Source organism: Aspergillus ibericus, assembly GCF_003184845.1.
Source record: "Aspergillus ibericus CBS 121593 unplaced genomic scaffold BO80scaffold_47, whole genome shotgun sequence".
Lineage (NCBI taxonomy): Eukaryota > Fungi > Ascomycota > Eurotiomycetes > Eurotiales > Aspergillaceae > Aspergillus > Aspergillus ibericus.
The window spans coordinates 212,842-235,904 of NW_020292145.1; the positions used below are offsets into that span (position 1 = coordinate 212,842).

The window sequence follows — 23,063 nt, forward strand, 5'->3', positions numbered from 1 at the left end:
CAGAGGGGAGGAAGAGGCGGAGCCCGTCGTGGGGTTCTTTTGTTCCCGAACAGGAGCACAACTTCTAAGCGGCCACATCGTGGCTACTAGCATCTATCTCCTCTCTTTCTAAGAAGTAAAACAACGCATTGGAAGGAGGGCTAATCCTTCGGGGTCTGAACATGTACGTATCTAGCTTCATACGGATCTGACTTCATCCTTCGATAAAGGCCCTGCGTTTGGTTGTTCGGTATAGCCTCTGACAAAGTATCTGCTGACCAGGGGTGTGGATGGCAAAGAGGGAGAACTTGCTTTGGTGCCCTTACTGAACTGCCTGAAAATATTGGTATAGAGATGGTCTTTGGCCACCACAACATTTAAAAGAGGAAGGAAAAAAGACCTATGTATCTCAGATTCACCACTCCATATGCAGGTCTATATGCTCATAGAATCGATATATATGCATCCAACCATAACCAATCAAGTAGGCAACCCAGTCATAAAACATCATGAGATCGTGCGCATCCGAACCAACTTTTATTGTTTCCCAAGCCCAAAACATCCAAGATCTTCAAAGCGAAAGAGAATAGGTATCAAGTATGATCAATGGATGGATCATTTCTTCTTCCTCGCGGAAGAAGAAACCAGGCGTTTCTTCATGTGTTTGGGCATCTTGTTGGCGCGCTTCTCCCGCTTCTCTTCCTTGACCTTTTGCTTGTGGTCGCGCTTCTCGTCCTTGTCTTCGAAACGCTTACCCCGGGGGGCCTTCTTCGCGAAGGGGTCCTGCTCGCCTTGCTCTTCCGAGTCGGAGCCTTCCACGGACACGCCGCCGCTGATGTCGGAGCCGGCCTCCTCGTCGTCGGTGTGGGTAGAAGGCTTCCCGCCTGCGAGAAGGTTCTGGTAAACGAGGTCAGCGCCCTTGCCGGCGCGGACTTGCTCGGCGTCACGCTCGACATCGTACACCTGCTCCAGGGTTTGGGGAATGTATTGTTGACGGAACACAGCAGCATCGACGTCGTCCTCGCCCTGTTGCTCGCCTTCGGCCTTCTCGGCGCGCGTGGCGAAGAGGTGCTCGACGGCCTCGAGCATCGGCTCGGCCGGGGTGACGGTGGTCGGGCCGTCGGCGGAAATGATGAATTCGAAAACAGCACGTTCGGAAAGGACGTCGACATTCTTGCGGCGGAAGAAGTCGCTGATGTTCTTGATGTCCATACGCAGGAACTCCAAACTGCGGGGGTGGTCGTGCTCCACACTCTGACTGACATCGATGATGTGGAGCTTGTTCTTGTGGTAAAGCATGTTGTACTCGCTCAGATCGGCGTGGACCAGGTGGCAGGTTTGGTACATCACGCGCATGTACCCGAGCAGTTCCAAGTAGATCTCGCGCCATTTGGCCTCCGGCTCCGGGACGTTGAATTCGACGTCCTTGAGACGGGGAGCGGCAATACCCTTCGAATTTCCCACGAAGCCCATCACCAGGACATGGAGACGCAGGTGGATGGGTTCGGGACACGGGATGCCGGCCGCGTAGATTCGGCGCAAGTTACGCATTTCCTTCTCAGCCCACAGCTTGACCATCGCGCGGTTGTTGCTCTTGCTGTAACCTTGTCTGAAACGGAATTCACCCGTCACATATTTGTCGCGGTCCTTGAAGACCAGAATACTCGTCTTGTAGACCTTGATGGCGCGGTGCAGAGGGGTGTCCTCGTTCTCAGGGTAGGAGATGGAGTAGTAGACGTTGGCCTCTTTACCCGTCGACAGACATCCGTGGATCTCGGAGACAATCTCGCGGTTGATCATCTGAAGCAGGATCATACGGGTGCGGGGATCCAGCACCTGCTCGGAGGTGGCGCGGTCGGCCCTGTCACCACCGCGATCACCTCGGGTCGCGAGGCCGGATTGCATATCGTCGAGTTTGATCTTGTTCGCATGCTTCGTCAAAGACTTGACCTGATCGTCCACCGAGGCGCGGGTGTTCACCACCGGTTTCTGTGTGTTGGTCTTCGGGTACGTCCATTTGGGAGCACTGGGGTCGGCAGCCAGCTCGTTCGTTTTGCGCTGGCGGTTGTAGGATTTGGTGAGATCGGCGGGATTGGATGAGTTGAAATCCTCCTCGTCGAGTTCTTCCTCGAAGATATCATCGTAGTAGTCATCGTCCTCCTCCTGGTCTTCCTGCGCCGCAGAGTCTTGCCCCGCCATGGTGGGGAGGGAGCCGTCTGGGTTCACATAACCCTGGTTGGGGATGTAGGTGTGCGTCGGATCCTGACCATCTGCCAAGCCCGAGGCTTGCGCATCAGCGTTTGAAGCTGCCATGGCTGAACTGATGGTTGGGAATGCTGAGTGTGCTAGAAAGCGAGTGAACAATTAATTGAAAAAAATGGGTACCTTTGGGCGCGGGCCCATCCAGGCCCTCACCGCCCGGCAGAACCCCGCGGCTCCCCAACGCGTGCAAGAACCGGGCGGATGGCCTACGCGTGGTCCCGGTCAGCTTCGTCGCATGTCCAGCATCGACCCAGCAACTTCCGTGCGGCCTTCTCCCCTCGCCGCCTGCTACCTCCAGTCAGGGCCGAGGCTCCTGATCCTTTCCCACCCCGGGCGCGTGATGACTTGGCTGTTGTTGTGATTAACCCCGATCCCTCGTGTCGCGCGTGCCTCGTCAAGATGTACGTTAAACAGATTATCATCCAAGGCTTCAAAAGGTGTGTTGCAAATGGGTACCGATAATGGGTGGCGCATAGTATTGATTGCAATCGCTTCATAGCTACAAGGACCAGACCGTCATCGAACCCTTCTCTCCGAAGCACAATGTTATCGTTGGTCGCAATGGTTCCGGAAAGAGTAACTTCTTCGCGGCCATTCGCTTCGTCCTCAGCGATGCCTACACCCACCTGGGCCGAGAGGAACGCCAGGCCCTTCTTCATGTGCGTATCCGCCGCAAGAGCCACCGCTTAGAGACTTACAAATGGATAGGAAGGTTCCGGGTCTGCTGTGATGTCGGCCTATGTTGAGATCATCTTTGACAACTCCGACGATCGGTTCCCCACTGGCAAGCCGGAAGTGGTCCTTCGCCGGACCATAGGATTGAAGAAGGATGAATACACTCTTGATCGCAAGAACGCGACCAAGTCCGATGTCATGAACTTGCTCGAGTCCGCCGGGTTTTCGCGATCGAACCCCTACTACATTGTGCCGCAGGGTCGAGTGACGGCGCTGACCAACATGAAAGATTCGGAGCGTCTGAACCTGCTGAAGGAGGTCGCGGGAACGCAGGTATATGAAGCGCGCCGCGCGGAGTCTCTGAAGATCATGCATGAAACGAACAACAAGCGAGCCAAAATTGACGAACTATTGGACTTTATCAACGAGCGTCTTGCGGAACTGGAGGAGGAGAAGGATGAGCTAAGGAATTACCAGGATAAGGACAAAGAGCGCCGATGCTTGGAATATACGATCTACTCTCGCGAACAACAAGAAATCTCCAGTTTCTTGGACAGCCTTGAAGAACAGAGGCAGACGGGTGTCGAGGATACAGACCTTAACCGTGACCGCTTCATTCAAGGAGAGAAGGAAATGGCCCAGATCGATGCCGAGATTGCAGAATGCAAGCAGCAGATTGAGTTCTTGAAGGTGGACAAGGCACAGCTGGAGGATGAGCGTCGTGAAGCCTCTAAGGCTCTTGCGCAGGTAGAGCTGCAGGCCAAGTCGCTCTCGGATAACCAAGTCGCCGCTCAAGCCTCGAAACTCCGCCGCGACGAGGATCTGAAGACGGTGCAGAGTGCGATTCAAGAACGTGAGGCAGAACTGCAAGAGCTTATGCCTCAGTTCAATGCCGCGAAAGGCCAGGAAGAGGCTGTCAAGTCACAGCTTACGGAAGCAGAGACTGCGCGCCAACGGCTATACGCCAAGCAGGGCCGTAACTCTCGTTTCAGGAACAAGAGCGAACGTGACAAGTGGCTGCAAGCAGAAATCAGGGACAACTATGCCTCTATTTCCAATGTGCAGGGAGTGATGGCGCAGACCCAAGAAGACATCAAGGAGCTTGAAAACGAGATTGCGCTTTTGGAGCCGGAGGCCGAACTTTTGCGCAAGCAGATCGATGGCAGAGGCGATACTATTCACTCTGTCGAGCAGCAAGTTCAGTCTGCCAAGGATGAGAGAGACCGGTTAATGGACCAGAGGAAGTACGTACTGCAGCGATCTAGTAATCCTTTGTGCTGTTGCTGACAATGTGTTAGGGAGCTTTGGAGAGAAGAAGCTAAACTGGACTCAATCTTGTCGAATGCCTCCAACGAAGTGGAACGTGCCGAGCGCAATCTGTCCCAGATGATGGACCACAACACGAGCCGCGGTATCGCAGCCGTTCGCAGAATCAAGCGCCAGTACAACCTCGAGGGAGTTTATGGTACGCTCGCTGAGCTGTTCGAAGTCAGTGATCGGTACCGGACCTCCGTCGAAGTCACAGCGGGTCAAAGTCTGTTCCACTATGTGGTCGACACGGACGAAACCGCCACCAAAGTGCTTGAGATCCTCCAGCATGAGAAGGCGGGCCGAGTTACATTCATGCCTTTGAACAGACTCCGGTCTAAGCCGATCAACATGCCTAGAGCAAGCGACACGATTCCCATGATTGAAAAGCTCCAGTATGACAACAAGTATGAGAAAGCATTCGTCCATGTCTTTGGCAAGACTATCATCTGCCCGAACCTGCAGGTCGCTTCGCAATATGCCCGGAGTCACGGTGTCAACGCCATTACCCCGGAGGGAGATCGTTCGGATAAGAGAGGTGCTCTCACTGGTGGTTTCCACGATTCGCGTCAGTCACGTCTCGACGCGGTGAAGAACCTGGCGAAGTGGAGGGATGAGTATGAGACCAAGAAGAACCGTGGAACCGAGATCAGAAAGGAGCTTGAAAAACTAGACCAGCTCATTACAAGGTCCGTTGGTGAGCTTCAAAAGTTGGAGCAACAGAGACACCAGGTGCAAAACAGCAGTGGACCGATGCGACAAGAGCTACGGGCCAAGCGTGATCTTCTCCAGAAGAAGAACGACGATCTTGAGGCTAAGCGGCGAGCGATTCGCAATATCGAGAGCAACCTGGCAGCTTTGACCGATCAAGTCAACGCCTTTGAGGCGGAGTTGTCCTCGGCATTCCAGAAAGCGCTGAGCAACGAGGAAGAGGCGCGCTTGGAGACTCTCAACAATACAGCCCAAGACCTCCGGCGTCAATACCAGGAGCTTTCCAGCCAACGTAGTGAGCTGGAAGCCAGGAAGTCCGTCCTGGAGGTGGAATTGCGGGAGAACCTGAACCCCCGCCTTGACCAACTTGTCGGCCAGGACATTGACTTGGCGGACGACGACAGCCAAGGCAACTTGAAGGAGACCCAGCGGGAGATGAAGCGCCTCAACAAGGCGTTGGAGAAACTGGGCCAGCGTCTCCAGCAGGTTGATGACTCCATCGAGCAAGCTAACGCGCGTGTGGGTGACCTCCAGCAAAGAAACGCAGAGACCCGGCGAGAACTGGAAGAACTGGCCAAGTCGATCGAGAAGCACCAGCGGCGCATGGAAAAGAGCATGCAGAAGAAGGCTGCATTGACCAAGCAAGCCGCCGAATGTGCGGCCAACATCCGTGACCTGGGAGTCCTCCCCGACGAGGCGTTCACCAAATACAAGAACACCGACTCCAACGCCGTCGTCAAGAAGCTCCACAAGGTCAACGAGAGTCTCAAAAAGTACTCTCACGTCAACAAGAAGGCGTTCGAGCAGTACAACAGCTTCACCAAGCAGCGAGAGACCCTGACCAGCCGACGAGAAGAACTCGAAGCGTCGGAGAAATCCATCGACGATCTCATCAACGTGCTCGATCAACGCAAGGACGAGGCCATCGAGCGAACCTTCAAGCAAGTCTCCCGCGAGTTTGCCAATGTCTTCGAGAAGCTCGTCCCCGCTGGCCGTGGACGCCTGATCATCCAGCGCAAGACGGACCGGGCCCTTCGCCAGGCAGATGAGCTCGAGTCCGAGGACGAAGAGGCCCGCGAAAGCGTCGAAAACTACGTCGGGGTGGGCATCAGCGTCAGCTTCAACAGCAAACACGACGAACAGCAACGTATCCAGCAGCTCAGTGGAGGGCAAAAGAGTGAGTCTCTCCATTTCCACCACCCTTCCAATTCCAATTACCACCCTACTTACCCAATCAACCTAGGTCTTTGCGCCCTCGCATTAGTATTTGCCATCCAAGCATGCGATCCCGCACCTTTCTACCTCTTCGATGAGATCGACGCCAACCTGGACGCACAATACCGCACGGCAGTTGCGCAGATGCTCAAGTCGATCTCCGACTCGACCAACGGCCAATTCATCTGCACCACGTTCCGACCGGAGATGTTGCACGTGGCGGAGAAGTGCTACGGGGTGAGTTTCCGACAGAAGGCTAGTACGATTGATGTGGTGTCGCGCGAAGAGGCGTTGAAGTTTGTGGAGGAGCAGAAGTCGTAAACTACGTGTGGTACTCGTGTTGATGTTGCTACCTGATAATGAACGGATGGGCAGGCGTATGGACCTTACTTACTGTTATTTATCTGCATTCGATTTGCTTTGTACCTTAAGATCGTTGATCGAAGATTCCCATCTTATGTCTTGTCTTGTTTCTATGGATTCGAGCCTGTAGTACTTTCTCCTCATCACCACTCCCTCTACCTATCTCAACACCAAGACTAATTAATGTCTCGTCTCCCCCTCCCCCGTCCACTCGACCAGAATCCTCTCCGGCACATCCCGAACCAGCACATGAATATGTTCCAAACTCCTGACACTCTGCAACGCCGTCCAATTCTTGAACCAGAGGACCTGGTCTTTTGCCTTTGCCTTTGCCACCCCCTCCCCTTCCCCATTTACATCTGTAATCTCCCTCACCAACCTCTCCACAAACACCCTCTGCACAAACCCCTCAATCAACGCCCTCGACTCCTCCGTCACGTCCCCGTTCTCCGGCTTCACAGCCACCGGAGTCCGCAACCACACCACCAGATGCGAGATATCGGGTGTAAGACCGTACGGCCAATCGTTACGCAGGATTTTGTAGTCGTCGGGATGGGCGAAGGGGATGGGGTTGGTGTAGGGGAAGATGGGGTCTGTGGATGTGGAGGTGGAGGATGTGGATTGGGTGGAGGGGGTGTTGGTGCGGGTGCTGGTGCTGGTACTGCTGCTGGAACTGGAGGACGGGGGAATCTCCCAGCCTAAGCGATGCTGACAGATGTAGTTGGTGATGGTGCCGTATTTCAGTTTGGTTTCGTGGGACCAGGCTAGGTAGCGGGTTAGATCGGAGGGTTTGCGTTTTAGGATGCCGAGATCGTTGCGTGCTATTCCGTTTGTTAGTTTGGTTAGTTGGGAGTATCTGTATGGGATGGGGGGTAAGATTGGGGGTTTGGGGAGGAACAGGAGGGGAAGGTTCAGGTTCAGGGACAGGAATGCGGAACCATCGGGGTAGCAGATGGGAGGGATGGAGATGGGGATGGGGGAGGAGTGGGGAGAGGGGAAGGATGATGTGAGGGGTAAGTACTGTCTAGGTAGACAGAATCGAGGTATGTGGGTGGTATGGAATCACCTACCGATGATGGCTTTCAGATCCTCCCAGTCATGAAGGATGAACTCGTCGTCCGTCAGCGCCAGGACTTGACGATCAACCTCGGTCAGATTGAAGGCGGGGGGTTCCTCGGGCGTCATGCTGTCGTTGGTAGACGGTGGTGGGAAGAGTGCAGTGTAGTAGAGTCGGAATTAAGTGCTAGGCTCCACAAGGGATGAGCTAAAGATCGGAATTCTTGGACGAGATAGGGAAAAGTTCAGGAGGCCCAATCTTGAGAAGAGCGCGGGAATCTTTACCCCAGGAAAGTCATCCTCAACGGGGCTGAATTCCGCGCTGCGTTGGCTGGTCGTCACGGCTGGGCACTGCACTGGGCAGGGTTGCGTAGACACGGGGGCTCCGCACATCGGCGAGGATGGCCGCATCACATGCTGTCTGTTATTCCTTCCTTTACATCGCTAGACAGGATACTGTATCGCTATCTACTAGTACTCCGTATCTACGAAGGGTTCGGTGGATCTTCTCAACAAACTTATCGATAAGCCGGTCTGTCGCCCGATCGGGAGTGTCTTCCCGTGACCGGGACCGAAATTACCGTCACAAAACCCGACTCGGTCTCTCGCCTTCCGCCTCGTCTCCCCTCTCTCCTCTCCTCTTCTTTCACCTCCTCTTCCCCTCCCCTCCCTCCTCTTTCTTTTTCTTTTTCTTTTCTTTTCTTGGTTTCTGGTCTTTTCGCCGATTTTCTAGGGGTCGCTGGAGCAATCGCCAACATGAGGTATGCGCATTCCGTCCTTCCACCGCGATTGAGTCGTGGCTGACAAAGCTGTCGCAACAGTACTTTCTCCCCCGAGAACATCACCGGGGCCTTCATCCCCTCGGCCCTTTTCATTGCCGGAACCTACCTCTTCAAGCAGGAATTGACTCCTTTCGCTGTCGCTATCGCCGCTGTTTTGGTGGGCTACAAGCTGTTCAGCAACAGTGCGTGCCGAATCCTGATCGCATGATTGCCATAATCTGACATTTTTCAGAGCCCAGAAAGGTCCTCAACCCCGGCGAATTCCAGCACTTCACCCTGAAGGAGAAGACCGATATCTCCCACAATGTGACCATCTACCGTTTTGCCCTGCCCCGTCCCACCGACATCCTCGGTCTCCCCATCGGTCAGCACATCTCTCTCGCCGCCACCATTGAGGGTCAGCCTAAGGAGGTTGTGCGCTCCTACACTCCCATCTCTTCCGACAATGAGGCTGGCTACTTCGATCTCCTCGTCAAGGCCTACCCCCAGGGTAATATCTCCAAGTACTTGACCACCCTGCAGGTCGGCCAGACCATGAAGGTCCGTGGCCCCAAGGGCGCCATGGTGTACACTCCCAACTTGTGCCGTCACATCGGTATGATTGCCGGAGGTACTGGTATCACCCCCATGCTCCAGATTGTCAAGGCCATCATCCGCAACCGTCCCCGCAACGGCGGCAACGACACCACCCAGGTGGACCTGATCTTCGCCAACGTCAACCCCGACGACATTCTGCTCAAGGACGAACTCGAGGCATTGGCCAAGGAGGACGACGGCTTCCGCATCTACTATGTTCTCAACAACCCTCCGGAGGGCTGGACTGGCGGTGTCGGTTTCGTCACCCCTGATATGATCAAGGTTCGTGCATCCGAACATGGCTGTCGGGCATTCCCGCTAATCAATTTTTATAGGAGCGTCTCCCTGCCCCTGCCAGTGACATCAAGATCCTGCTCTGCGGTCCTCCCCCCATGGTTAGCGCCATGAAGAAGGCCACCGAGTCTCTCGGATACACGAAGGCCCGTCCCGTCAGCAAGCTCGAGGACCAGGTCTTCTGCTTCTAAGCATGTCAGTGTTTGTTTGGGCGAGTGCGGACGACAGAGACTGTCTCTGCACTAGTTTCGGGATTGATAGATCGTCGATAGAAGCCCGTGAGGCTGACCGTTGGTCGTTGGGTGCTTGATATACGGTGTTATGAGTCAATGCGAGAAGACCAGATCCACTAGGAAGCGGCATGTCACTTGATTAATCGATTAACGTGTCTTGCGCCAGGTGTCTCATAGATATTGTTATTACGTCTAGCCAGACTGCTGTACTTCAATCATTGAGCCCACCATAGCCAGGAATTTTTCTCGGTATTCGTCGGCTGTTGTCGTAATCGTCATAGGACCTTGACGGCCAACGACGTTGAAGGTCTGGATCATTCCAGTCATGGCCTGGGCATGCAGCTTGTGTCTAGCCCAGAAGAAATCCAGCAGCACGGCACGATATTTCCACTTGCCATCGGCGGAGGTCAGACCGAGGCGCCATGAATTCTTCCTGCCAACAACGCCAGGGTCCGAGGAGGCTGGAAACCGCACCAAAAACAGCGAGTAATCCACTGCATTAGACGACTGGAGGAACTCCGTGTCTGCTTCCATGACTTGCTTGAAGAACTCGTACTGCTCGCAAGTCAGCTGGATCTTGTCGTCGAACTGGTCGGCAATCTTGTGCAGCGTCTCTTCGCTGACAAGCGGATCGGGCACCAAATCCCGCTCCGGGTAGAAATAATCGGTCGGTTTCAAGTCATAGGTCTCCCACTTATCGCCGGCGGGGTCATCATCCTTACCGTACAGCACATTGTCCATGATGATGTGATGCGCCGGCGTGCTGCCCAGCAGACTTCCGATGGTCCTATACGGGGCGTAGACATAGTCCGTAATCCATACTAGTAGGGAATCGGCATGACCACTCATGTACTCGTAGTATGGCTCGAGCAAATCGTCGCGGAAGAAGGAATGTTCAAAGTGTCGGGGGAGGCTCTTGACGAGGAACTTGCCATTGGAGGTTCTGAAGAAGGTCTATCAGATGTCAGTCAGTATGCAAAGGTTGGCGACCATATTGAAGGGTTGTACCGATCCGGACAATCCCAGATCGCCCATTGGCTTCAACGGGACGGTCTTTTTCTCATTTCGAAAGCTCGCCTTGTATTCATCTTCGTCGATCTGCCATATTTCACTGCGCAGTCGTCGGAATAGATTGCTGCCATAGCGGAAGAGCTTGATGTAGAAGATGCTGAAGAAGGCTAGAAGCCGTCCGATGAGAGTTTTGCGAAAGGTCGATGGGTCGCGGAACAGGGCGAGTTGGATGGATTTGGATAGAGCGGCCTGGCGACGGCTACCCATTTTCACGGTGGTGTTGATGATACCACATGGTTGTTGGCACGACGTCGTGCTATGTAGGAGGAGGTTGGACGGCTTCTAGCGGGTGACGTCAGGATTGTTGTCCGTCCAAAACAGGCAACCCTGAGACGGTAGGGTTGAGGTCAGGGTTGGACCGATCAGCTGATACAGTCACGTGCCACCATGAGTCAACGCTCACCGCCCAGGCAATATGCGATGCCGAATGGAGGCGAAGCCAGAGAAAATGTTCCCCTCCAAAGCAGAGATTCCCCTCCATTTATGGGTCGTCATCTGGTAAGCGGGGCCCGGCGATTTTCCAACGCCATTTTCCAGACTGTCCAGTCATACAGTCCACAAAATCGCCGCTTTTCCTGCCACCGCGGTGCTCTTTCTTCCCCTCAATTAAATCCCTGGCGCTCGTCTTTTTCCACCGCGACGCTTTATCCGACTCCAGCTGCCGCCATGACGTCCCCTGCCGACCTTGCTGTCTCCGTGGAGGGGCTCAGCATTCAGTCCACCTCCGAGACCTCCAAGTTCCCCAACTGCTTCCCCTCCTTGAACCCCGTCGACATCTACAGAGAGCACATTGCTGAGAAGCTGTCCGAGGCCACCGGTATTGATGCTGAGAAAATCTTCTCCCGTATCGCATGGACGAATTCGTTGGACAAGGGTGACTTGGTGTTGCCGGTATGCATAAAAACAATTGGAATAATTTTATATGCCACGCCCACCACTAATGTAGCGTGATATTCTGTAGGTCCCCTCTCTTCAGATTAAGAAGAACCCCCAGGAGCTGTGCAAGGAACTTGCCGAGAAGTTCCCCGAGTCCGACCTCATCCTCCCCCCTGTGCCCTTCGGTGCCCACCTGCAGTTCTTCTTCAAGCCCGCAGGCATCACCTCCACCGTCATCAGCCGCATTCTGAAGGAGAAGGCGGCTTTCGGTACCAACGGTAACCAGGGTCTCCGTGACCCCGCCGATGCCTCCCAGGGTCGCAAGAAGATCATCGTCGAGTTCTCGTCGCCCAACATCGCCAAGCCCTTCCATGCTGGTCATCTGCGGAGTACCATCATCGGAGGTTTCCTGGCCAACCTCTACACTGTCATGGGATGGGATGTCATCAAGATGAACTACCTCGGTGACTGGGGTAAGCAGTACGGTCTGCTTGCCAACGGCTTCAAGATGTTCGGAAGCGAGGAGGAGCTGACCAAGGACCCTATCAACCACCTGTTCAACGTCTACGTCAAGATCAACAACATTGTTGCGCAGCAGGATGGCCCCATCAAGGAGCTCAAGGAGCAGATCAAGACGAAGAAGGAGGCCGGTGAGGACGTTGCCGAGCTTGAGAAGGAGCTTGCCAAGCTCGTCGATGTTAGTGAGGATGAGAACGCCCGCCGTTACTTCAAGAGCATGGAGGACGGAAACCAGGATGCTCTTGCTCTCTGGCGCCGCTTCCGTGAGCTCAGTATTGAGAAGTACAGGCAGACTTATGCCCGCCTGAACATCGACTTCGACGTCTACTCGGGCGAGTCTCAGATCAAGCAGGAGAGCATGACCTCCGCTTACGAGACCATGGAGAAGGCCGGTGTGTCCGAGGAGTCCGAGGGCGCCGTCATCGTCGACTTCACCAAGCACGGTGCCAAGAAGCTTGGAAAGGCCATCATCATCCGCAAGGACGGCACTCCCCTCTACCTGACCCGTGATATCGGAGCCATCCTGGAGCGTGAGGAGGCCTACAAGTTTGACAAGATGATCTACGTTGTTGCCGCACAGCAGGATCTCCACTTGGCTCAGCTGTTCAAGATCACTGAGCTCATGGGCCACAAGGAGCTGGCCAAGCGCTGCCAGCACATCAACTTCGGTATGGTCCGCGGTATGAGCACCCGTAAGGGTACTGTGAAGTTCTTGGATGACATCCTCGCGGATGTCCGTGACAAGATGCACGAGGTCATGAAGAAGAACACCGAGAAGTACGAGCAGGTGGCCGACCCTGAGCGCACGGCCGACATCCTGGGTATGTCGTCCGTCATGGTGCAGGACATGACTGGCAAGCGGTATGTTCCCCCCCCCATCCTCCACTTATATGCCGGGCCACAGTCCTTGAACCTGTCTAATGGTATTGCAGTATCAACGGCTACGACTTCAACCTGGATGCCATGACCTCGTTCGAGGGTGACACTGGTCCTTACCTGCAGTACGCCCACGCCCGTCTCTGCTCCATTGTCCGCAAGTCCGGCCTCAAGGTTGAGGAGCTTGACACGGCCAACCTGGACCTGCTGACGGAGACCCACGCCACCGATCTGGCTCGTCTGTTGGCCCAGTGGCCCGACGTGCTGCTCAACACGACCAAGACTCTGGAGCCGACCACCATCTTGACCTACCTGTTCCGCATGACCCACGTGCTGAGCTCGAGCTACGACGTGCTCAAGGTGGTGGGCAGTGAGCCGGAGACCAAGAAGGCCCGTATGGCTCTGTACGAGTCGGCTCGCCAGGTGCTGCACAACGGTATGCGCATCTTGGGTCTCAGCCCTGTCAACCGGTATGTTTGCCCGTCTCTCTGCTGAATCTAGCTAACCAGTGTGCAGCATGTAATGGAAGCGAAATAAAAATAAGTTCTGATAGTTTAGACAATACCAAGCATTTCTTTAGCCTAGCGAATTTCCGATGGCTCGTAGTGGTTTCGTCAGGGTTATGCTTGTCGGGAGCCAACTCCGGTGAACTCTACTCGTACTTATGGTCTGCCACGTCTGGATATTTCTATCGCACACACCAACATGGCCATCATGCCGACCGGTAATCATCGAGCATATGTCTCCTGGCGGAGCAAGTTTACCTCCCCTCCATCGACGCAACCCCACGCAACCGTGGCCCCCCACTCAGTCTTCCTCATCACGGAGCTACTAGAAGCCATCCTCCTACACGTCGACCCATTCACACTACTCACCTCCGCCCAACGAGTATGTCACTTCTGGAACACCGTCATCCAACACTCCCACCGCCTCCAGATCGCCCTATTCTTCCAGCCCTCCAACAACTACATCCCCACTCCCCACGAACCATGCTGCCCCGAAAACCCCTTCCTCACAAAACTCTGGTATCCAATCTTCTTCCGACGACACCTGTTCACCCTCTCGTTCCCTCTCCTCGCCAGCCCTCTCACCTCCAAGTTCGTTCCGCACCACATCGACGTGTACCTCCGACGGGAAGCCAGCTGGAGACGCATGCTTGTTTTCCAGCGGCCAGACTTGTATGTCAGGATCCTTGAGCTCAAAAGTGATGGTGTAGAGTTTACCGTTATGAAGGATATTGTGTATCATCCCGCGGAGGGGTTCCCGCGACTGGGGCCTCTGTATGCTTTTGTTCGGAAGAAGTTTTCTTTTACTGCGAGGAGGGTCTTTACGTTGCAGCGTGGGTTTAAGCCGCGGGTTTTGGAGAGGGTTTATTGGGTTGCGCATTGTTGATGTTTGGTGGGTGTCTTGATTATTACTCGCATTGTTGGAAGTATGAGAGTGTGCAAATTGGGAGTAGAAGTAGATGTCTTGGTGAGGTTGGAGTTTTCTGATCGCCTAGGATATTTCTTATTTCCTTTCTTCCGATTATCCCTAGGAGCACGAACTGGACCTGTCAATGAGCTACCGCAGCAAGAGAGCTAATGCATGTAGTAGATAGAATCAGACATCCGATGCCAATTCGCACGGGATACTATTGCGGAGAATCCACTACTCTCGGCTTGTCATACATCTACTACTTGAAATCAAGCCGTAGCTAATCGGATAGCTTTCTATGTCTAGCATATTTTCTTGAATTCACTCAACTAGCAATATTTTTTGAGCGGAATCGGTAGAGATGAGTCCGAAGAACCAAAATGTCAATACAGGAGCTACTGTCACCATGTAAGGTGTCTAAATCCGAGATCCTTATCATTACTATGATTTCTTACTACTATCCAAGATATACTATCGTAAAGATCCTCTTAGTACTAACAACTCAATTTTCTAAGAATAAAAGTCTTCTTTTATCCCCTGAATAACTGAAATCTTCAATTACAAGGCTTAATTCATCATCATATCTGGAATTTTCTACTAGTTATTTCCTTCCTTGTCTGAGACTACTACCTGATTAGATCACTCTATTGTAGACAGCTGGAATATAAGAGAATTTTTATAAATCACTACCACCACTATTCTAATTATTTTTACTCAATTCACTCTCTTCTATTGAATTTACCTCCGTCCAATAACAATTCCATAATTTTTAAAAGTCTATGCTTAGGGGACTTAGCCTAAGAAGATAATATGGAGCTTGGGACGGTTATAGAAGTATTACTAGAAATTGTATCTAGAATCTGGATAAGAGGTTTCAGGGAGAGGCGGTGGAGTTTGTAAATTGGTTGTTTGAGGAGGGTTTGGTGAGAGTCAAAGTCGAGTATAGGATCATGGTTCTGGTATTCTCTCCATTGTTGAAGTGAATCTATATGAAGTTAGTGTACTATTCTATCCTCCCAACGAGACCTCGTAGCGCAACCAAACACATGTTTTATATTCACTCAATTACAAATCCTCCTCAGTTCGCAAGCCCATTTACTTTCGTAGTGGAATGTTTCCATGCCCTAGATAGGGATGTGTACTAGCCGTATACTAGTATATATATAAAAGGTGACAGCTATACCGAAACGACTAACCAAAAGACCATGAAATACCGATAAATCGATAAGATAGATACATAACAGCTAGCTTCGCTTCGCTTCGCTTCTATTCCTTTTTACGAAGGCTTTAAATACTCTACCTATCCTAATAACCGGAAAAAGCGTAGCTAGTACATTCATCCAATCTCGATCCTTTCAAGGGTTCTTTTCATAATTAAGTTGTTTATGTATGCTTCATAGTATAAGATAGGCGGAGGGGCAAATACACAAGTACCTAGGTGTTGGGTATATCTGGTGTGATTTACGTGGTAAGGATATATAGCTGAGTGGTATGACATAAAACGCGTGTGAAGCTCACATTTGCATATTTAGTATGATCCGGCAAAATGTTCCACGCATATAATGCAATGTCTGGTTTGTCTGCCGTTGAGTACTGTCTTTCTGTTTTGTGGAATGGTTGCTGAGGGTATCGGTTGATGAAGATTATACTATGATGTTATGATAACTTATATATGATGGTATCTTTGCAACACTACAACCTGAAGCTATTGGTTTCTACTGCGGAAAGTATAACTCTAATCAACTGGACTTAAACTGTCCCGATTCGCGAAATTTACGGGAGATGTCTTACGATCTTAGTCTGAGCATCCTAACCTCTCGCAATATATATCTTCATATGACTGAAAGCCTCCACATAAATTAGTAGTCCACGATGCGCGTATAAGCACCTACGTAAGAGAAGTCATCCTGCTGCTTGATTTCTCTCATCATTAGTGCTGCGCGGTTCAATTAGAGATTTGGATCACCCAAGAAAACTATCTCCACCTAGGAAGAGACCGTCAGTTGTGGTATGGCTACAGGACCTCCGTGGAGATACGGATACGAAGATACGAGTGGACGGCATCGACTTCGACGTAAGTGTATAACTCGGGTTTTTGGGGAAGGGGGGGGGGTCTTTTGTTTCCGAGTTTTCGTCTTGTATTCATATTTATCCGGCTTATGGGGTTTCGTCCGCTTCGGATGGATTGTGGGAACTAGGAAGTAGGACTTGATTGTGATATTGGTGTTAGTTCTACCTGCAAAGTAGAAGTACTTTGTGGCTGGTTGTATTTGTTGCCAAGTTTTACTTCAGTTCGTTGTTTTTGCGCTGGTTGTTGTTGTTGTTCTTCATCGGATTGTGCAGTCATTCCGAACACACCTGGGGCTCAGAAATCTTGTCACTACAGACTGGGATACGATGGATACTGGATAGCCGGCATTCTCTCGGCAAGTAAAGGGGTATTTAATTCCAGAAGGTGGGTTGACTGACACTGGCGGGGAAGTGGTGGGGACGATGCCACTCAGAGCCCTAGATAGCTGCCAACCCAGTGCAATCAGCAACTACCTAGGGATCACCCTGTGGATATCATCAGATGATCCTAAATGTCTCAACCCTTAATTTGATGGGTGAATCTATACGAGACTGACTGGTTCACTCACGGATTCCGACTGCGAACGTCGGACTGACAGTTCCCTCCGAGGAGTCATCTCCTGCTGGATTGGGATGTATGATATCTAGTCTCGAGCGAGTCGAGACGGCCTCAAGCTCGGACGGCTCTAATCCTGGCTAGTCGATAGGATTAGGAATGGAAATGCCGTGGATGGTGTGACGGGACCCAGTGTGGCTGGCCTGACTCAGCGGCTGCTGCCAGGGACTAGTTAGTTAGCCGGCTGGAGTCTGGCTCATTACTTAGATTTATTGAGCGGATGCTGTCTTTCTCTTTAGATTAATATCATTCCGTTTTTCCGAGAACCACCTGTATACAGCATAGCTCTTAGGCCGTTATACTTTCCTCGTTTCGAGACCATCATCAGGATGTTCGACTTTGATATTGCTGGTGGGTCGGCATAATGGCATATTGGCTTTTTGTCAACTTGGATGGACGGAGCTGAGAAGAATCCCTAGACGTCCATGAGCCCCTTACTCGTATCGGCTTCTGCTTCGAGACCAGGGGTGGCCAAGTGCCAAGAGCCAAGAGCTCTCGACCAGAGTCTGGCTCCTCGATCGAGGCTTGTCGAAGCTTGATATGCGGTTTCCACTGAAACCCGTACCCGCTGGTTTCCCTGCACCGCAGTTGTTTACCACCTCCTCTGTAGATATTGTCGACTCAATGATCTATTCCTCAGAACGTACGGAGTGTGATTGATACAATCTCGGAAGGTTTCCCGACAGATCCGGGCAATCGGTTTTGCCGGTCTGGTGTGATGGAGCTGGCGCCGGAGCCTTCGGGTTGCCCAGGCCAGCAGGCTTGCACGTGGTGGAACAAGTTAATCTTTTACGCTTGGCATTGCATCCTGTGCAGAACCTGTCAGACAATGCCCCTGGCTAATGCAGCTAGTAGCCGGACCCGTGTGTTTCAGGTGTCTGGAAGCGGAATCGAGTCGCCCGGGTCTGGTATGGATCGGAGGCGGCAACCTCCGTTTGTGTCGGATCTACGGAGTACCTCGGGAGAGACTCTGAACGTAGGGCTACGGTTGCCGCACCGTGCTGCTGCCGATCTGTAGGAGGCTCCCGAACACGACCCTCTGCCACCTGCCATGCCGTTCTTGGTCGTTTTGAGGGGAGGATGCAGCGCCGCCGCCTGCAGGATCATGATGCTACTACTGGATATTAACTGCCGACTAGCAGGACTCTGTAGACTAGAGGTGCTACAGCCAAACAATTAAAAATGTCTCGGGAGGGAGCCGAAAGCAGGAAAACCCGGATGCCTAAAGTTCCAGCCTGGCCAATGGATGGCCCTACTGGGCGCCAGGAACCGTTCGGGCGAATCGACTCCACCGGACCCTGGCTTCCATTGATTCCATCGAGCTTAGCGAGCTTGGCACGCGATATCACCGCCATCCAAAAGCCCACTTCATTTCGCTCTCAAACCGCCGTCGCTCTTCGTTCGATCTAACTTCCAAGGTCCGTCGGGGGCTCCCAGACATCCGATGTCTCGCCGTCCACCAGGAAACAGAACCTCCTGGAGAAGAAAACGGAAAAAGGAGACACGATGGGGACTGACCACAAACCTACATATAGATCGGTTGCCTCCCTCTCTATGGTCGTCTTTTCCTCCCCATCACACACTCTCTCTTTCTCTCTTTCTTTCCTATTCCACCTCGTCCTTCATTCCTTAATCATACCCGGTTGATCCAGGTTCCACTCTTTTATCTTCACCATGCATTTCCTCCAGAACTCCATCGTGGCCGCCACCGTGGGCGCCGCGCTGGTCGCTGCCGCTCCCCTCGAGCTCGAGAAGCGCTCCTGCACCTTCACCTCCGCCTCTGCTGCCAAGTCCGGCAAGACCTCTTGCTCGACCATCACCCTCGACAACATCGCTGTCCCCGCTGGTGAGACCCTGGACCTGACTGGCCTCAAGTCCGGTACCACCGTCATCTTCGAGGGTGAGACCACCTTCGGCTACAAGGAATGGAAGGGTCCCCTCATCTCCATGTCCGGAACCGACATCACCGTCAAGCAGGCCTCCGGCGCCAAGATCAACTGCGATGGTTCCCGCTGGTGGGACGGCAAGGGCAGCAACGGTGGCAAGACCAAGCCCAAGTTCTTCAAGGCCCACAAGCTCAACCAGTCCAACATCAACGGCCTCAAGATCTACAACACCCCCGTCCAGGGCTTCAGCATCCAGTCCGACCACCTGACCCTGACCGATGTCACCATCGACAACTCCGCCGGTACCAGCAAGGGCCACAACACCGATGCCTTTGACATTGGTTCCAGTACCTACATCACCATCGACGGTGCCACCGTCTACAACCAGGATGACTGCCTGGCCATCAACTCGGGTGAGGTATGTATCTCCCATCTTCTTCCAGGTATCTTGCCAGACACTAATGTCCACTAGCACATCACCTTCACCAACGGTTACTGCTCCGGTGGCCACGGTCTCTCCATCGGCTCCATCGGTGGCCGCAGCGACAACACCGTCAACACCGTGACCATCTCCAACTCCAAGGTTGTTGACTCCCAGAACGGTGTCCGCATCAAGACCGTCTACGACAAGACCGGTACCGTTGAGAACGTCAAGTTCGAGGACATCACCCTCTCCGGCATCTCCAAGTACGGTATCGTCGTTGAGCAGGACTACGAGAACGGCAGCCCCACCGGTACCCCCACCAACGGTGTCAAGGTCGAGGACATCACCTTCGAGAAGGTCACCGGTACCGTCAAGAGCTCTGCTACTGACATCTACATCCTGTGTGGCTCCGGCAGCTGCAAGGACTGGACCTGGAGCGGCGTCAACGTCACTGGCGGCAAGAAGAGCTCCAAGTGCAAGAACGTTCCCTCCGGTGCTTCTTGCAGCGACTAAATGGTCTCTCTCGCGAGCGTCTTCCGTGACTGGATAGTCACGCTGGTTGGTGGTGCATGGTTTCCTTCTATTCTCTGGCCATGAGTCAGAGCCGTTGTATTAGTGCTTAATTAGAGTATCGGGAGTAATAAGCGACTGGAGCCGATGTTTAGGTCCCAGAGAACATTCCATTTCATACCTACTCCGTACGGCGTACTCCGTAATTCCCCCATCATTCGGCCGAAGCCTTGCAATCCGGACTGGCCATCTGCTAACCTATCGGGGGAACCGACGCGATGCGCCCGAATCACACACACACACACACCAGTCCTTGTCACTGTGAAAATCCCCCGATAGTCAGTCCCCGACCCTGTCTCATGCCAAGCTGTGGTCACAATAAGCACCCCGGACCCCTTGATCCGAGCAGCCACCTGAGGGTGAATCTCCGACGAAACTTTGGTTCCCACCACCGCCAACTTAATCGTGGGCTGTGTGACGAAAGAGCGGTGCTGATGTGTCTGCAGCCCCTGGTGGAGTGGACGGAGCTAGAACGGACGGGGAGGAGATCGACAGTGATGGTCACACAGGAATGTGATAAGAGGTACTCCGTACGGAGGAGAGAGGGTGTTATCACGTTGATTGCTGAGTGGAATCGTGAGATTACCAGAGTAATACTTAGCCTCAGGTGTCAAGGTATCTCTGGACGGAACATAATTCGCGCGCGGTCCGATACATCCCTCGTATCGACGTTGGGGATCCGAGCAGGTCAAGTCGCCGATGACGGACGGATGGATGGCTGAACCCCCGGCGACTACTCCGTCCGTAGTTAAGGCAACTGGGGCCAGCGGATCGACAAGGCTGAATTCAGCTGGCACAATAGGAATTGTGGCTCGGTCCTGGCCGAGGGACTATTCCTCCGGTGCAGCTGATAGTGCCCCCTCGTTTCTTTTGCTAGCATTCGTGCTGAACGCCGTCGTCAAAGTTCTCGTCTCGTCGGGCTGCACGGCCGATCTGGTCTGGTCAAGACGCCGTTGCTGCGGGCTTCGCCGGGGACCTCAACCACTGGCTGCTCAGGACAATCCGACCGCCACCATGTTTGGGGCGTCAATGAGATTTCCTTCTGGTGAGGAATGGCGCTTTCCCAGTCGGTTATATATTCCTCTTGTTTCCGCTCTTCGCTTCTGATCCTTCTTTTGCGCTCTGACCGGCCGTTTTGCTCACTCGCTGTATTGGTGCCCAGCCAGCCTGACTGTTGAAGAACCAGGCGTGGTCGAGAGTGTGTCTGCGAAGTGCTCAGCTATTATCTTCTCGATAGTGGCCCTGACCGTTCGGTCTCTCCCGATCAGCAGCTGTCTCTCATTCACTCCGCAGTCATGCATGCAGCTCTCTCTCCTAAGCTCGAGGGTTCCGAACCTGACCTCGAGCGCAATGAGGACCATCGCTTCTTCAGGAACAATACCGTCAGCAGCTTCTCCTGGCATGATCTCACCGTCACCGTCAAGGACCGTCACACTAAGCAGCCCCGGAACCTGATCGAGGGAATCAGCGGGTCGGTTCAACAAGGTTGGTTGCTCCCCCACGGATGCAGACGGAATCTGGAACAAACGCTGATGAAGGTCAACAACAGGTGAATTGGTCGCTCTGATGGGCCCCTCAGGATGCGGCAAGACTACCCTGCTGAACGTCCTGGCTCGTCGCGCGGCTTCATCCGGGGCGAAGACCACCGGAAACTGCTACGTGAATGGGACCGGGGTCGACAATACAACATTTGGTCGACTGACCTCGTACGTGGAGCAGGAGGATGCGCTGATCGGCTCCCTAACGGTGCGCGAGACCCTCAAGTTTGCTGCCGATCTCTCCTTGCCTAGGTATGTCTCCACCAATAGTGTCTATCGCGGCTGGCCCTGACCGACTAGCTCGGTTACCAAGATTCAGCGCGAGGAGCGCATCCAGACCCTGTTACTCGCGTTTGGGATTCAGAACCAGGCCTCCACCTTGGTGGGCACCCCCATCCGCAAAGGCATCAGTGGTGGCCAGAAACGGCGGGTCAGCGTGGCTAGTCAACTCATGACCTGCCCGAAGATTCTGTTCTTGGATGAGCCTACTAGTGGACTGGATTCGGCCGCGAGTTTCGAAGTGATCAACTACGTCAAGAAGCTGGCTGTTGCCAACAATGTACGGGGTAATCCAGTCGTGGGATATGCAGGACGCTGACATTGCCCAGCTCATCATCGTCGCCAGTATCCATCAGCCGTCGACAGCAACCTTCCAGCTCTTCGACAAACTCCTTCTCCTGTCAGGTGGGAAAACTTGCTACTATGGTGCTGTTGCAGATGTCCCGAGCTACTTTGACAGCATCGGCCTCACTCTGCCTGGGAACACCAACCCCGCCGAGTTCATCCTCGATCTGGTCAGCTCCGACTTTACCGGCAGCACGCAGGTCGCCTCCGAGGAACAAGTTCAGCAGATTCATCAAAGATGGAGCAACTCCACGATTGCTGCATCGCTGAATGATAAGGGCTCGCAGCGGTCCATTCTATCCGAAAGTGAAGCAGGACAAATTGATGTCGATGATTTCAGCCATCCGGGAATCCCTAGCATTACCCTCTCTCTCTTGCATCGTTCCTTTATCAAGAGTTATCGCGATGTTGTGGCATACGGCATCCGCATTGTCATGTACCTGGGTGCGTATACTTCAGTACACCGGCGAGACTAATGATACTAACTTGTCTAGGGCTGGCTATCATGATGGGAACCGTCTGGCTGCGTCTGCCTACGAAACAGTCTAGCATTCAACCGTTTATCAATGCAATTGTTCGCACCCTCAACCCACCTCCAAGACATAGCTAACATGGCATGGATAGTTCTTCGGCTCCGCCTTCATGAGCTTCATGGCCGTAGCCTACGTCCCCGCCTTCCTCGAAGACCGCGCCACCTTTGTGAAAGAGCGCGCCAACGGCCTCTATGGCGCCCTACCCTTCATCCTATCCAACTTTATCATCGGCCTTCCCTTTCTCTGTACGCCCTCCCCCTCCCCTCCCCCTCCCCATCCCCATCCCCATCCCCAGACTAACAACCCAGTCCTTATCTCCCTCCTCTTCTCCATCATCTCCTACTGGCTCTCCAACTTCCACCCCACCGCCACCTCCTTCTTCACCTGGGTCATGTGGCTCTTCCTCGACCTCGTCGCCGCCGAATCCCTCGTCGTCTTCATGACCTCCCTCTTCCCCAACTTCGTCATCGCCCTCGCCCTCGTCGCCTTCGCCAACGGTCTCTGGATGAGTGTCGGCGGATTCCTCGTCACCCCGACCATTCTCAATCCTTTTTGGAAATACGTCTTTCACTATATCGATTACCAGGTTG

The 23,063-nt window shown here is 53.3% G+C and overlaps 8 protein-coding genes across 8 annotated transcripts; 5 read left to right on the forward strand and 3 right to left on the reverse strand.

Annotated features, from left to right (window-relative positions):
- Positions 1-258: 258 nt before the first annotated feature.
- Positions 259-2,326, reverse strand: BO80DRAFT_428421 (serine/threonine-protein kinase RIO1). Its single transcript, XM_025720247.1, has one exon. It carries the CDS (start codon positions 2,290-2,292, stop codon positions 595-597), a length of 1,698 nt encoding a protein of 565 aa, XP_025571587.1. The 5' UTR covers positions 2,293-2,326; the 3' UTR covers positions 259-594.
- A 4,261-nt stretch (positions 2,327-6,587) lies between these two features.
- On the reverse strand, positions 6,588-8,016 carry BO80DRAFT_428423 (GIG1 family protein). Its single transcript, XM_025720248.1, has 2 exons — positions 7,584-8,016; positions 6,588-7,334 (listed from the first exon to the last, which is right to left on the reverse strand). The coding sequence occupies exons 1-2, from the start codon at positions 7,696-7,698 to the stop codon at positions 6,694-6,696; spliced, it is 756 nt and encodes a 251-aa protein (XP_025571588.1). The 5' UTR covers positions 7,699-8,016; the 3' UTR covers positions 6,588-6,693.
- Positions 8,017-8,047: 31 nt separating this feature from the next.
- On the forward strand, positions 8,048-9,412 carry BO80DRAFT_504917 (cytochrome b5 reductase family protein; the record flags this gene model as incomplete). The annotated part of the gene is made up of 4 exons (XM_025724453.1): positions 8,048-8,330; positions 8,391-8,533; positions 8,584-9,209; positions 9,263-9,412. Exons 1-4 carry the CDS (start codon positions 8,326-8,328, stop codon positions 9,410-9,412), a joined length of 924 nt encoding a protein of 307 aa, XP_025571589.1. The 5' UTR covers positions 8,048-8,325.
- On the reverse strand, positions 9,261-10,945 carry BO80DRAFT_428424 (phosphatidylinositol phosphate kinase family protein). The gene is made up of 2 exons (XM_025720249.1): positions 10,463-10,945; positions 9,261-10,408 (listed from the first exon to the last, which is right to left on the reverse strand). The coding sequence occupies exons 1-2, from the start codon at positions 10,730-10,732 to the stop codon at positions 9,647-9,649; spliced, it is 1,032 nt and encodes a 343-aa protein (XP_025571590.1). The 5' UTR covers positions 10,733-10,945; the 3' UTR covers positions 9,261-9,646.
- Positions 10,946-10,987: 42 nt separating this feature from the next.
- Positions 10,988-13,381, forward strand: BO80DRAFT_428425 (arginine--tRNA ligase). The gene is made up of 4 exons (XM_025720250.1): positions 10,988-11,416; positions 11,487-12,781; positions 12,853-13,266; positions 13,313-13,381. Exons 1-4 carry the CDS (start codon positions 11,192-11,194, stop codon positions 13,317-13,319), a joined length of 1,941 nt encoding a protein of 646 aa, XP_025571591.1. The 5' UTR covers positions 10,988-11,191; the 3' UTR covers positions 13,320-13,381.
- Positions 13,382-13,501: 120 nt separating this feature from the next.
- BO80DRAFT_482533 (uncharacterized protein) lies at positions 13,502-14,348 on the forward strand (the record flags this gene model as incomplete). Its single annotated transcript, XM_025723412.1, has 1 exon — positions 13,502-14,348. The coding sequence occupies one exon, from the start codon at positions 13,502-13,504 to the stop codon at positions 14,186-14,188; it is 687 nt and encodes a 228-aa protein (XP_025571592.1). The 3' UTR covers positions 14,189-14,348.
- A 3,941-nt stretch (positions 14,349-18,289) lies between these two features.
- On the forward strand, positions 18,290-19,868 carry BO80DRAFT_415230 (glycoside hydrolase family 28 protein). Its single transcript, XM_025718138.1, has 2 exons — positions 18,290-19,202; positions 19,257-19,868. The coding sequence occupies exons 1-2, from the start codon at positions 18,573-18,575 to the stop codon at positions 19,719-19,721; spliced, it is 1,095 nt and encodes a 364-aa protein (XP_025571593.1). The 5' UTR covers positions 18,290-18,572; the 3' UTR covers positions 19,722-19,868.
- Positions 19,869-21,073: 1,205 nt separating this feature from the next.
- Positions 21,074-23,059, forward strand: BO80DRAFT_437988 (putative ABC transporter; the record flags this gene model as incomplete). The annotated part of the gene is made up of 7 exons (XM_025721021.1): positions 21,074-21,263; positions 21,328-21,568; positions 21,617-21,875; positions 21,925-22,000; positions 22,034-22,384; positions 22,435-22,514; positions 22,565-23,059. Coding segments are annotated over 7 exons (1,692 nt in total), but the record flags the coding sequence as incomplete, so codon positions are not given.
- Between the last annotated feature and the right edge of the window lie 4 nt (positions 23,060-23,063).

What these genes read in the sequence shown, in the direction of transcription:
- BO80DRAFT_428425 (XM_025720250.1), top strand. Translation starts at nt 11,192, where the DNA reads ATGACGTCCCCTGCCGACCTTGCTGTCTCCGTGGAGGGGCTCAGCATT. An exon ending in AGGGTGACTTGGTGTTGCCG is followed by an intron (nt 11,417 to 11,486) that starts GTATGCATAAAA and finishes GATATTCTGTAG; the next exon opens with GTCCCCTCTCTTCAGATTAA. An exon ending in CAGGACATGACTGGCAAGCG is followed by an intron (nt 12,782 to 12,852) that starts GTATGTTCCCCC and finishes ATGGTATTGCAG; the next exon opens with TATCAACGGCTACGACTTCA.
- BO80DRAFT_415230 (XM_025718138.1), top strand. Translation starts at nt 18,573, where the DNA reads ATGCATTTCCTCCAGAACTCCATCGTGGCCGCCACCGTGGGCGCCGCG. An exon ending in TGGCCATCAACTCGGGTGAG is followed by an intron (nt 19,203 to 19,256) that starts GTATGTATCTCC and finishes AATGTCCACTAG; the next exon opens with CACATCACCTTCACCAACGG.
- BO80DRAFT_428424 (XM_025720249.1), bottom strand. Translation starts at nt 10,732, where the DNA reads ATGGGTAGCCGTCGCCAGGCCGCTCTATCCAAATCCATCCAACTCGCC. An exon ending in ATCTGGGATTGTCCGGATCG is followed by an intron (nt 10,409 to 10,462) that starts GTACAACCCTTC and finishes GACATCTGATAG; the next exon opens with ACCTTCTTCAGAACCTCCAA.
- BO80DRAFT_428423 (XM_025720248.1), bottom strand. Translation starts at nt 7,698, where the DNA reads ATGACGCCCGAGGAACCCCCCGCCTTCAATCTGACCGAGGTTGATCGT. An exon ending in GGATCTGAAAGCCATCATCG is followed by an intron (nt 7,335 to 7,583) that starts GTAGGTGATTCC and finishes CAAACGGAATAG; the next exon opens with CACGCAACGATCTCGGCATC.
- BO80DRAFT_428421 (XM_025720247.1), bottom strand. Translation starts at nt 2,292, where the DNA reads ATGGCAGCTTCAAACGCTGATGCGCAAGCCTCGGGCTTGGCAGATGGT.